The sequence below is a fragment of the Nothobranchius furzeri genome, chromosome 4, assembly GCF_043380555.1.
Source record: "Nothobranchius furzeri strain GRZ-AD chromosome 4, NfurGRZ-RIMD1, whole genome shotgun sequence".
Taxonomy (NCBI): Eukaryota; Metazoa; Chordata; class Actinopteri; order Cyprinodontiformes; family Nothobranchiidae; genus Nothobranchius; species Nothobranchius furzeri.
This window is the reverse complement of record NC_091744.1, coordinates 7946894-7960656: the sequence shown is the minus strand read 5'-3', so window position 1 is coordinate 7960656 and position 13763 is coordinate 7946894. Positions and strand designations below refer to the sequence as shown.

The following is a 13763-nucleotide window of genomic DNA, read 5'->3' as shown; positions in this document are numbered from 1 at the left end:
AAAAACTATTTTAGGTTACAGTCATGGCAACTCTGAGGGGTTAGATTTTTTTTATCTCTTCCATTTAAGCGTAATTTAATGTTTGAAATTATGAATAACTAGATTTGATTGACAGGTAGCATGAGCGTCAGAGCCACGTCATGACTAGCGCTAGCTCCGGGGGAGGCCTCAGCCTGGGACTCACATTAACTGATGTTCGGCCATTTTGACTATGAACTTTAGTTGTGTCCTCTGTTGGGAGCATACTTGGATCTGTGGGGTGCTTCCTTGGGCTAGATGGACGTGCAGAGCAAAAACCTTTTACTACAGCTACGATCTATCCGCTATAGATCGCTAGGCTAGGACAATTCTGCAGTGACAAGATCATGATTTTGCATAGATGTCATTCATCCTGGAACCCAAATCAGTCTGCTAACTTTTGATAATTAATGGCTCCTGATTTATTTCGCTGAAGCACTGTGCAAAGATCTTGTTTGACGACATGGGCTGGACAGACAGCCTCCATAAAGACATGATCTGCACGTCCATGCGGCATTGACTGTTTGCAGGGAAGATCTTCTCTGCAGCATCAACATCCCATAAAGCTTAATTATCCCCAAAAATGTGTTCTTAAACCTTTGTGGGCTGCAGGTTTTAAGCAACACTACTGATCATTTGTGGATGATTAATCAGGCTGAAACTCTTGAGAAATGTTCCTTTAATGTCTGATTTCGGTCTGAACGTTGTGGTGAGAACGCGTAGAAAGCAGCTGAATGTGCAGGGCACCGTTCTCTGCTGCTTCACTCCAAGCTGCACTCATTTGTGGTCCTTTACTTCTAACAGCATCCCCCTAAATGAGCTCCCATTTCCTCGTCTCATCTGAGCGCAGCGTGACCCACAGATAGGCCCTTGTAAATTCTCCCCCCATCTGGCTCCTTTTAAGTCTGACTGTCCGTAATCGCTCTGTCAAAATGGCATCCCGTCACCACCCCTCGTTATGAGGTAGCACAGAGCAGGAGGCTGAGACATTCCAGAGTCAGAGCCTGCCAGCCCCCATCATGTAACATGAGGAAATGAGTTTGTGTCAGGACTATTTTGGAATTGCTTTGAAGTCTTATTTTACCCACTTTGTCTCCAGGGGGATAGCACAGAAGGCAAAAGGGGGGGTGAGGGGGTACAGAATAGGAGAATCTACAGAAATGCCCTCTCCTGATCTGGTGCCTGGGTGGTCACAGACATGTGACACCTGTCAGACATGTTAAGTGTTTCGCTGAACCTCCTGTTTGTCCGCAGGGCGTTCCATCTCGTAACGCAGCCGGAAAACTCGCATTCCGATCGGCACGCACAAACATCCTTAGGAAAGAGTTTCATCATCCCGAGGCTCTTTACCATTCTGTTTTATTCACGTTTCATTCACTTTTAGTCAGCTGTAACTCGTGTATGGCTCTAAGCCAAAAATAGTGCATTTATACATTTAACACATAAAGGGGGGAAACAACATCCTGCTGAAACACTTTCAGTGAATTTTGTTCAGGATTTGACTTGTTTTGGTGAATGGAAGAAAACGAGCAGCAAGAAAACAAACACATCACGAGCCCACAACTGAAGAAGACGTGTTGTTATTATCACATTGTACAAATTCATAGATCAATAAGCAGCAGTGGATCTGTCGATACGGAGCCAGGAGCAAATGGACTCTTCAGCGGAGACAAAGGAGAGGGTAATCATCCTGAGGCGGCCCAAACTGCGATTTTTATTCACTCTCTGGCAAACTTAACCATACACACACCCCAGGGACCATCCTAAATTTGGTACACACACACAGTCAGACACATTAAAACTTAAAAATCCCCGAAGTGTCCAGTCAGCAGCGCCTTGACCTTCAACACATGCTTGGATGGGCGATGGGGGTTCGTCTGAAGAACTACGCCTGCTCTCATGAGCGGTAACAATAACAACCGAAGTGCCGTAATTCACACATGCACGGATGCACACATACACACAGACCCTTTGGTAAAGATGATGGACGATTCCCCCCCTGTTGCGTCCATAGCGATGCTCCTGGAGTGGGGATGGAGAGAGTGGCATCCCGCAGTGCGGTTTGAGGCATCCTTGCCAGCGCCAGACAACTTCACTATCCCAGCCCTAGCAGGGGGCGATAATCACATCAGGCTCCCCTGACAAGAGGCATTGAATTCTGCACCGGTCCCCTTAAGAGTCTGGCATCCAGCCGTATCTGCGAAAATGCTGCTGACGTTACAATGAAAGGTTTGTTGTCATTTTTTCTCCACTTTGCAGTAACTTTGTATCTTTTTGTCCATATCTGATGGCTTTTGGGAACAATGTGACACTCTGTGTCAATGCTACAAAAATCTGAATCGACAGAATCGAGAGTTACCGTTATTGCGCTGCATGAGGCGTTATTGTGCTGCTGTTTTCTGCTTGTTGGGATTAATTTAGCACAATATTCACCTGTTATCAGTTAATCCCTAAAGAAAATGTTTTGAAAAGTTTTCACGGGGTAATTTTAGCATTTTGAGTTGCATCTTTTAGCGGATTGTTTTCACCAAGCTGTTGGAAATGCTTCATCAGTGCTTTAGCAGTTGTGCTGCTATTTAAAGATTTGGTGAAGCAAAATGCAAATTAGCAACAATATCTTTCAATGACATATTAACATTTTGTGAAAAGCCATTGCTAATTTTTTGGAAAACATTTTCTTATCTCGACTGAAGAACTAAGATGTCTCTTTCATTTTCCTTGTATGAAAACTTTTAGGAACCTCACCAGTTGTCTAAAGCAGCTTTGTGGGCCTGCAGAGCTCCCCTGCTACCCAGGGAGCCTGGCTTCCAGCAGCTACGCCCCATTCATCACCTGCTTTCAGCGGCCACCGCCAAGCCGCCTCCGGCTTGAAGCCCAGGTAGGGTGCCTGGTGTTGTACAATGTTTGGGGGATTAGTAATCAAAGGCTTGGACCCTCTGTCCTGGATCTGCCATTCACTCCTAGCAGGGAAGGAGCTCTCCAGCAGCGGCCAAGGTCATCATCTTCATCTCTGCAGGAGGTAAACTGGGAGAAAACCCTGGGAACGAACTGGCTAATCGTGGGCTAGCAGGCTAGCTGCACAGCGGGTGTCTCATCCACAAAACCTCCATCTGCTTGTGCTGCAGGATGGCATGGCTGACAACAGAATAATACCCTGCTTTAGCTTTTTTTCTCACTTTCCCACTTTTTTCTTTTCTTTCTCGCTTATTTCTGTCTTTTGTTGGGTCTGATCTCTTCCAACCTCCTTCTGTGGGATTTGTTTTCTTTTCTTAGAACCACACATGAGGTTGCAGATTGATAAAATGGTGCAATTGTGCTTTTTAGTTTAGAATAATTTGCCCTTTAACTATTATGGGTGAGAGGTTCTTGGGTCCGATCTTACGAGGGGATTGGCCTACGAAATTTCTACTGAGTCAGCATATCTTCAAAACAAATTGGATTATACTGCAGTTATGTTTTGTGCAGGAGCATCGTAATATCTTAAGGTAAAAGTGAAAAAAATTGCTGGTTCTAGATGGCAGTCTGGCATTGGATTTGTTATCCATCTGCTGGGTTTCATGTGGTGGAGTACTGACCATGGTCATAGTTTTAGGCCGCTCTGTCTTCCTGTGGTGCGAGACACAAGGCAGGGAAATCCTGATGGGACAGCTGGTTGCAGACCAACAGACTGAAGTCAAATGGCTCTCAGAATTCCAGAATTCGACGGGTTAGCTTAGCCCGCTACGTCTTAGTAGCGGTAAGAGACGATGAAGTCATGTTGATGGAAAATAAATCGTCTGTTTTTGCCAGCCGGAGGCAGGATGGCAAAAATGACCCACCGCCCCACCCTTCCACAAACACACCCCTGTTGGGATATTGCCAGGTTGTCATGACAACTGGGATGTTCTGCTGATGAGGTCTCGCTCAGCGCTGTCCAATCAGATCGGGGAGCCTCAACCGCAGCGTGAACAGGGGAGGACGCACCTATTCCAGTTGCACAATGCTGAGAGAGGATAGGCGAAACCCTGGACCACCAACGGGAAACTGGCTATCTGGGGGAGGCTGTCAACGGGCCGCCATGGTTCGACAATACACAAACAGCTGGGGGTCGAGGAAACAGAGACTGCCAGGTAGGGGGTCTCCGCCTTGCATGACACTTTTAGCACTTCATTGTTGTATTTCTCTTCCATCATAAATATTATTGTAGATTATTTTTTATCATTGGCAGGTTGATGTTAAATGGTAACGTTTGAATGGTTGGCATGATGTAAGTGGAAGATGGGCGTAGGAATCCGTTTGCTTCTGGTGCACATTAGCAAATTGTCAAATAACTCCTGCAGGTGGTTTTTGTGTAGCGGGCTCTGGAGCTACAGCAGAAAGCAGGAAAATTCTACTGAATAGGGAGGATTTATCAAGTAGCATTAACTTTCATTCAATGTTGCATTCATTCCACTGCGGGACGTGAAGCAAGCATAGAAGAAGCTAATACGGAGAAACTGCTGGAAGTATCGAGCCGCGAGAAAACTCTCCTGGTGTTTGCTTGATTCAGCCCTTTTATTTCAAACTGCAGGGGAGATTTTCTTTTTCCTTTTCATGTTGTGACTGGTTGACCAAAGAAGAAACTAGGGTAGTCTGGAGCTCTAAAAAAGGCGGTAGGCATGGTGGGGGTGCGCTCTGAACACTGCAGGCAGCCATTACGGTCACCGCGTGTTTACACTTATTATTTCAACCCATCAAACTGTAGCTGCTCACAATTACCATTCTTTTTCTTTGCTAATTCTGGCCTGTCTGTGCAATGGTTATGACGGGCGTTGATTTGAGCACCAGCCCTCCACCCGTGCCCCTCACCCCACCCTGAGCTCCAGCCCTTCCATCGAGGGCTCTCAGTGGGACACCCATTGATGGCCCGGCCCCCCAGTTGAGGTTGTGTTTGACTCTTCAAACTTGAATATGAAATTAAGGTTGTCAGCGTGTTAAAACTACATTTCTAAACTCCTGGTTGGAAATCACCAAGAAATACAAACATGAATTTCATTTTACTCTTTTACAAATTCTGATTTGAAATGACATTGAAGTTGTTTTGGTCAGAAGAGTTGAAACGTACCAGTTTTTGTTGTCTTTAAAACCTCAGAAAGGTTCCGTTCTTGGTTGTTATTTTTCTGTATTTACTGCTGTACAACAAACTAAACAATGAGAAGTCATTTTGGAACAAAAAGGACTATAAACCAGCAAAAAACTGTTTAAATGAGAATAAATAGTCTGAAATGCAAATAAAAACACTTCAGCCACAATAACACTTTCCAAAATCTCAGTATTTTAACCTAAAAGCACTAATTTCCTAATATCAGGTTGGTGAGGCTGATTTGAGACGCTGAAGCCATTTGGCTGCAGCAGATAATACATGCTACTTTAATAATGGGAGGCTGGATTCGGGCTATGCGCTGATTGCTGCACCATTATGTCATTTGCAGTAACAATCAGGGAACTCGGACTAATCGTAGCTCAGATGGAAATTGTCGGATCGGCTGCTGATTGTAACTCTGAGGGTTAAGTCCAATAAATTCAATACCCCTGGATGAGATTTTAAATGTGCTTTTATGTATTATTTTAGCAGCGCAGGCTGGTTTTGTTTTGCTGGAGAAGTCGTTTCGATGTGAAACTGGACAACCCAGTGAGAAGTTGCTTACTCATTGTCTTTTCTGAGTTGGACATGAGGGATTTTCCCATTTCTCTGAAGTTAAAACCCAAAGGAGCTCTGGGGAATTTGTGGACAATGATGTCAGGTTGTTGCAGGGTGAGAGAGTTTAAAAGCCACTGCAAAGGGGCAAGCTCTGCTTTCATGATGCAGACGGGTAACACTTTGGTGGCTAAGGTCAGACGTGGCTTATTCTGCAGCATCCTGTTTACTTTTGACCTTGAGGTTTGGGACCATTGGCTTCTGCAGGCATTAAATGTAGAATTAGTCTTTCTGCAGAAATGTTATCAGTCACCAATGATTTGTTTTTTTCCCCCTAAGATCTAAAGTGTCAAAAACTCTGAGTTGATTAAGATTTAATTCGCCACAAAGACCTTTGGGAAACCCAAAGCGACTTGCCTGCAATTTGTTTATGTCATCGTGGGATCAAATGCTGCCGACTTTTAGATAAATCAAGTCCTGAGACATCCCAGGAAAGGGGGAGAAATTGCCAGAGACACGTGTCAGTAAATGTCATCTTAAGGCTGATTGGACCACCCAGAGGTTGCCCATTTAAAGCCATGCGGTTTCCATTGAAGAAGTTCCAGAGTTGCACCCCAAAGGTCCGTCCCCCTCAGATCCAGACCCTGTGATCTACAGATGGGGTCTCCTTCTACAAATCACAGTTTGAAAAGAACCCGAGCTCTGACGAGCCAGAAACAAGGCCTCCAAACCGCTCTGGAGGAAAACATCATCCATGCCTGTTAGTCCGCCACCCTCACAACAACAAGCAGGAGCAGAACAAAGCATCTGATGATGGTCATGCAGCAGAAAGTCAGACCCCAGGCTGGAAATGTCTATTATGACCGCATAAGAAGACAGATGGGAAATTAATTTGCCATCATTTGTCAGCGCAGTGCAGATAAAACAGCCCTGCGCAACGGTTGTCTGTGAGAACCTGTCAGCCAAGGACAACGAACGCGTCCACCTTTCCATATCTGATGTGATGGAGACAGACGTGGACCACAGAAAGAGCTGCCGCAGAAATATGGTCAGGTTGTAAACACACAGACATGAAGAGGAAGAGAGGGATTACAAACAGGTTTGATCTCCTCAGGGCTGTCCAGACCGGCTGACAGGGAGGGAGGGAGGAGGGGGAGGATGGGGAGCGCTGATTTAGACTCCTTTTATTGTCCGTCAACCGCTCCTCTCTTGCCGGCAGCGTTGTCATTCGGGCTGTCCAGATTTAACGGAAAGTCCGGCGCTGAAAGGAGCACTACAAGGAAGCAGGAGACGAGCAAACAGGCAGACAAACGTACCTGCAGGCTGAAGCGCTGGAGAACCAGCTGAGACCCACCAATTTGTTAACGGCACAGTTATCAGTGGAGTCAGAACATCATCCCTCTCCTCTCCTCCCATTTTCTCTTCCTCCATTGTTCATCATTTTGTAAAAGAAGCTAAATTATCTTTTTTTCAACTGGCCAGACTTTCTTTTCACGCCAAACAAATCAAATTCCTTATCACGGCTTCCCTTTTCAAACCAATCAAACACACGTTTTAATTCCAGTGAAATGAAGTTTCATTTATCTTTATCCAGTTGTAATTTTACCGTCTGCTGGTGTAGAAATGAGCGGGAATTGGCAGATCATCAGATAATAGCCGGACGGCCTTTCTTCCAGCGATGCACCCAAATGTGAGGATGACACGGTCTGAAGATGAAGAAGAATTCTCCCCAGCCAATTTAGACGTGAGAAGTAAAGGTCTAGCAGAGTTAGGGAGTGAGTCGTGTCCTTCACGTTAATGTGTGACTTCTAATATCATTCATAGCTCGAAGGCAGATGTCTCTTCTGAAAAAGAGTAATTGTACATCTGCAGGAGGAATGTGACCTATCAGTCCAATCTCCTTTAAAGAACTTGTGAAACTGAGTTCTTCGTAGTGAATTCCATTATTGTCTGGAAGCCGACTGCGACTCGGTTTTAATGATTAGTTTACTTTCTCCGTTCTCTGCCTTTGTGGAACGTTTTGAATGCTTTTTAGAAAATGCTGCAGGACCTTGAATATGCAATGATAACACTTCACAGTTTTCCAAAGCACATTTTTAATGTTTAAATCACGCAAATTTAAATGTAAAAATATGGTTTTGCTTATCAAATTTAAACCTGTGCATTGTTGAGTTGAGGGCCGCTAAGAGGATGAAAAACTTGAGAAGGAAAAGTCAAAATGTGAAGAAAAAATTCTAAGCACCATCCATCTGTTTTCGTCCGCTTATCCAGGGTCGGGTCACGGGAAATTTAAGCCATGAAAAACACACCATAGTGACCAAAAGAACGAGATCGTGGATACAAGCGGCCGAAATGAGTTTTCTCCACAGAGTGACTGGGCTCTCCCCTTAGAGATAGGGTGAGAAGCTCGGTCATCCGGGAGAGGCTTGGAGTAGATTCGCTGCTCCTCCACATCGAGAGGAGACAGTTGAGGTGGCTTGGGCATCTGGTCAGGATGCCTCCTGGACGCCTCCCTGGTGAGGTTTTCCAGGCACGTCCAACTAGGAGAAGACCTAAAGGAAGACCCAAGACACGTTTGAGGGACTATGTCTCTCACCTGGCCAGGGAACGCTTTGGGATTCCCCCGGAGGAGCTGGCCCAAGTGGCTGGGGAGAGGGAAGTCTGGGCCTCTCGACTTAGGCTACTGCCCCCGCAACCTGACTCCGGATAAGTGGATGAAAATGGATGGATGGATGGATGGATGAAAAACACACCATCGCACTTCTCGAACAATGATGGGAGTAAAGAAGCCGTTATTATTATATTGACGTAATCTACATAGATAGGAAATTTCATCGCTGCAATGGTCTTGTATTTTGAGAATTACTAAAGGTTTTACACTGAAAATGTGTGATTTCCTGTCTAGCCCTACATTAACTGCAGAGATTGAAACATCCCAGAAGCGGCTTGTGGCAAAAATAGAACACAATCCCATGTTTAGCGGCGCGGCTTGTCGCTGAATAATTCCACCTCACAGCTGGTTTGAATCATCCCCTTAGACCATAATGAATTCTAGTTGAAGCAGCGATGTTCCGCTGCCGTTCCGCATCGCTGATGCTTCCAGTGTAAAATAGGGGTTAGGGAGAGCCCAGACACCCTGTGCAGAAAACTGATTTCGGCCGCTTATATCCACGATCTCATTCTTTCGGTCACTACCCAAAGCTCGTGAACATAGGTGAGGGTAGGAACGTAGATCACTCGGTAAATTGAGAGCTTCCCCTTCTGGCTCAGCTCTCTCTTCACCACAACAGACCGGAACAACGCCTGCATCCCTGCAGGACTTCATCCCTGACCTGGAGAAGGCATTCTACGCTTTTCTGATGATTTTGGATTCAGAGGAGCTGATTCTCATCCCAGCTGCTTCACGCTCGGCCGTGAACCAGCCCATCTTGATATGATGTCATAACAACATCTCAGATTAATGTTGGTTAATCTGACCATGTGGAAAGTGGCAGAGATTCTGCTGTGAGGTCAGAAATGTGACTTCATTTTAATGACAAATTTTTACAAGCAAATTAATCTCAAACTACGTGACAGACACAGTTAAAATGCATGATTATTTTTCACTTAAATTAAAGTACAGCATATGTGATTCACAGCATTAGGCAAAGCAATCCAGTAAATAACTTTTAAAGCCCCGTTCACTACCACTCTTTTTGTTGTTGTTGTTGTTTTGTTTCCTTCAGGGTCTCCATGAGCCGACGAAGGGGAGGAGACTCGGCTTCTTATATCATCATTTTGCTGTAGATGCCAGGGGAGGGGCTTGGGGGAAATATTAACCACAATAGATTCCCTACTAAATATCATAGAACAGGGTCAGATAGTCAAATATAGGCATTAGTAAGGTTACAATAGAAGATTTAGACTACAACATCCGGTTTAACAGAAAAACAATCAAATAAATGCTAGAATTTTGTTGTGAGGGGTTCTTATGTAGGGTTAGGGTTTACACAGTAAAAACACACAGATCTGTAAAGCACCATCGTAAACCCGAGACAGTCGAACCACATCTGATTCAACATCCCAACCTTCGGTAGACGGCATTCGACCACGTGACTCTTTTGATGGTAAATTTGGGCCAAAATGTCTGAGATCATGATTAGTCTGTGAGTCTCGCTGTGAAGGAAGAAAGAAGAAGTAAAACAACAATAACACCCCCGCTGGAGCAGAAACACATCAAATGGAGCTGGAACATCTGTCTGACACCGGACCAGTGGTTCTGCTCAAAGATGAGGAGGGTTCTAAGTGAAAGTTCTGCTCCTCATTTAGCTCACGTTGCTGCGCGTTGGTTTTAATTACGCTCGACTCTTTCAAGTTAGTAATAGCTTCAAAAACAGATTTATCCTTTTTGCTTCACTATTGTGTCTGTGGCAACTTTTCACATGGGAGGGGCCGGTGTGTGTGTGTGTGTGTGTGTGTGTGTGGTTTTGCATCTGCCTGCCTTCCTTTTCCCCCATCTGTCTTTTTTACATTTGAAAACACACATTTTGTAACTGATGAACATTGCTTTTGTGTGGGCATATTACTGCGTGCCCTGTGTTGTGGTTTGCGTGTATGTGTGTTTGCGTGTATGTGTGTGTGTGTGTGTGTGTGTGTGTGTGTGTGTGTGTGTGTGCGTGTGTGTGTGTGTGTGTGCGTGTGCGTGTGCACGTGCGTGTGCACGTGCGCGGTCGCTGTGTTGTCCCGTCACAGCTGCAGCAGAGCCGGATTGATGTGTAACCCAAGCCGGCACTTTAAAGGGCGAGAGGCCTGGGCAGACGTGGTCCTGCTAGTATACCAGATGGGGCTTTATGATGAAAAGAGCGTAATCCCCCATCCAGGCATCACTTCCATCACTCCTGCACTACAAAGCCACTCACAGCATTTTATTGCTGGAAATAATCTCTTTTTTCAGCTCCACCAAACAGTTTTCAATGTTTCTCTTCGTCTTCTGCTTTATTTCCATCTTCATCTTCTTGCACACCCCTCTCTTTCTCCATCTTATCTTCCTCATCTCTCTTTCGTTGCCCATCCCACCCCCACCCCCACCCGGTCCCCCCTCTTTGCTCTTGAAGACTTGCAAATGTGGCATTAGCTAATATTCTGAGAGCCAGGAAAGTGATCCCTTTTCATCTGCCAGGCCTTTCTAACGCAGCTACAGTGTGTGCATTAGAAATGAGCGTCGTGCCTGGACCAGCACACTTCTGATTGGTATTCCAAATACACGTCGCTGCAGGACATGCTAGTTTTGGGGCAGTGGGTTTACTCCACTTCTCTATCCTCTCAGGCGCTGATTCCTGATGTCTCTGTTATTTTCCTTTAATTCCTGCCTGGGAATATGCATTTTCCCCCTTTGGCCTTCACTCACACACAAAAAAGTGACGTTTACATTAGGGTAAGTTAAACAGAAAAATGTTGAGTAATGAAAACAAATTTAGTGTTTTTTTTCCTTCACCAGAAATAAATTAAAAAAAAATTCAAAAAATCCAACACATTTGGGAATTTTACAAATTATATTCTACTTGAATGCATCATGTCAAATTCCCTTAAAGGTACTTTTTAATCACATTGAGGAGCTGAAGAAACATTTCAGATTTTTTGAAGTGGGTTTCTGCGAAGAGATTATGAATTAATAATATCTTACCTGTTGTAGATAGCTCTTTGAACATCTCCAGATTGGACAAACTGAGGTGAAATCTGACCAGATTGATGAGCGAACAGCTAAAGCCCGGTTCACACGGCAGGATAATCTGTCTAATTTTTGACCACCCCGCCCCTTCCAACCATCTTAATGTTGCGTACGATTACCGTACTCTCTTACGGCTCTGATCTGCTCAGAAGGACGTTGGGACCACTCTGATTGTAAATCCAAGTTTCCAATCATGTTAGATTGTCTTGGTCTGAATTTCGGGGACAAACAAGGGTGCTACCTGTTCAGTGTGACATTTAACCAGTCTGAATGCGAGATGACGGAGATGAGTTTTTACTTGGATGTCATGTTTAATCTTGCAGGATGTCTTGTCTGAGCGGATAATGTCCGTGTGTGAACGCGGTTTGTCTGTAGTGTGTGCTTTTTACCGAGTTGCAGCACATCACTCACTGTATGTCCTAAACTGCTACATCCATGATTTTTTTCATCACCACCTGTGTGGGATCTCCTGTGCTTTGAAAATCGTCTGACTTTTTAAAAATTCTGCTGTGTGAACCGATCCTTAGCTGAGTGGGTCAAGACAGAGCGCAGCTATTTTACAGCTTCCCATCAATCGATTCCCATTATAAAAACCTTTAAAGGTTGAGAACACTGAAAAATAATTATTATCTATGAGTTATTATATATTAGTTTTTCATGCAGACTGAACATGAAAATAGTCTCCTACACCTGTCTCCTCCTATGCATTAGCTTCTGATAGAAAATATAGACTCTAGGATTCGAAAATCCTGACAGATCTACGTCACACTGTCACTTAACATTTATGGACTCACCCATCTTGACTCGAAACGGGAAAGGCTGTTGTTTTCGTGTTCAGGAATCAGCAGAGAATGCGGTTTGGCTAGTGTAAGCTAACCGCTAGCATTAGCAACTTCACCACATGGCAGAACTCCTCCAGGCTTGCGTTACTTGTGGAAATAAAACATCAGTGTTGCAAGTCAGAGGTAGAGTTGCATTTCTGTAATCCAAATAGAGGCGAGTTGTCTAAATATCAGGAAGTAAGACCCCAAACCTGTCGTCTGAGACTCTCTTCTGATGTGGCTCATTTCTAGGTCCTGAAACTGGTGAACTGGTGCTTTTTCCCCCCAGAGTACGACTTGCAAGGTGTTCGTTCCTACTTGAAACCACAGCAAATGTAAGGATGAAACAAACGTTTCTTACCTTTAGAAATGTGGCCTCTTTTTTCCAGGTACCCTGTTGCAGGTGTTGTTTTTTCTTAGCGTTGGCCCTCAGCTCTCTGCCACACCTGTCCTCCTTCTGTTAATCAGCCCAGTCGCTTTCACTCAGTCGATCATTCTGTTGAACCCAGTGTGATCCTGATGCTTCATCTGGCTTTTACCTGCTTCCTCCATGAATTTTCTGCTGCCCGCCAGCATTTGCTGGATTGTTTAACTGACTCTCGCTTGATGGTTTGCTGTTGTTTACTTTCTGGAGAGGTTTAGATGTCGGAGACTTTGTACAAGAGGGGTGGTCTCAACCCAGTCACGTTAGGTGTTGTTGTCTTTTAGTGGTTCGTCTGGAGAGGAAACACATTTTCATATGCTGATAAAAGTCATGGGAAGAGCTGAGAAGTCCGCTAGGATGGGATTCCTGGAGAGCTGACCCTCTGATTCTGAGCAGAACACCAGCAGCATTAATGAGCAGAGAAAAACATGGAACTATGGAGACTAACAAAGGCAGGCAAACAGCATGATGAGCCATTAGTGAGCCAATAAAGTTCTTAAAAGTAGACTTTGTTGTGTTTGTTTTTGCAGATGTGACGTTTTTATGATGGTATGTGGCGGACACACACACATCTCTCATTATAAGGTTGGAGTTTGTGGACTTTGGTTTAGTGCTCCTTGCTCAGAACCACAGGTGAGGATAACGACTGCTTGATGCTTCTGGCTCTCTTTCCGACCGACTGCTACAAAGCAGCACAAACCACTGAGTCTGCAGCCATCCTCTACAAATCGACTTGCTCTGCTTTACTGACCGATTTCTGCTCCTTGTGCAAACCCCATCAATACCAGACAGAGGTCTGCAGGGACGTCAGCATCATGAACAGCACAAGTCCATCTCACACTACAATGAGTTTGGGACAATTTTACTAGTTTAAGTGACTCCGTGGCTGAAGCCTCGTTTGTGTTTTACTTTCCTTCATCCGTTTCTCTCCACTTTTCCAAGGTCAGATCTTAAGGATGAGAAAACCAGCTGTTCTTTTCCTCAGTGACTCCCTCCAACTCCTGCTGAGGAATTCTGAGCCAGAGAGGATATAAAATCCCTCAACAATGTTCTAGTTCTCCTCCAGAGGAACGGCCCCATCCTGGTCAGCAGCACCAACCATCTCAGAGGCTACATCTTGAGAAGGACCAGAAGCTA

At 44.8% G+C, this 13763-nt stretch overlaps 1 protein-coding gene across 4 annotated transcripts in view; it reads left to right on the top strand.

The window, feature by feature from the left end:
• The first annotated feature begins 3987 nt into the window (after nt 1-3987).
• LOC139069582 (mucin-7-like) overlaps nt 3988-13763 on the top strand; it is a 111418-nt gene continuing 101642 nt past the window's right edge. For 2 of the 4 annotated variants that reach the window (XM_070550058.1, XM_070550055.1), the window contains exon 1: nt 3988-4127. Coding sequence is in view for 1 of the 4 variants with exons in the window: in XM_070550059.1 (XP_070406160.1) it covers nt 4076-4127; nt 12455-12537 (135 nt within the window). In the remaining 3 variants the exon portion in view is untranslated. Of the gene's footprint in view, nt 4128-12454; nt 12538-13763 lie in introns of all 4 variants that reach the window. The other 2 variants (XM_070550056.1, XM_070550059.1) reach the window with 2 other exon arrangements.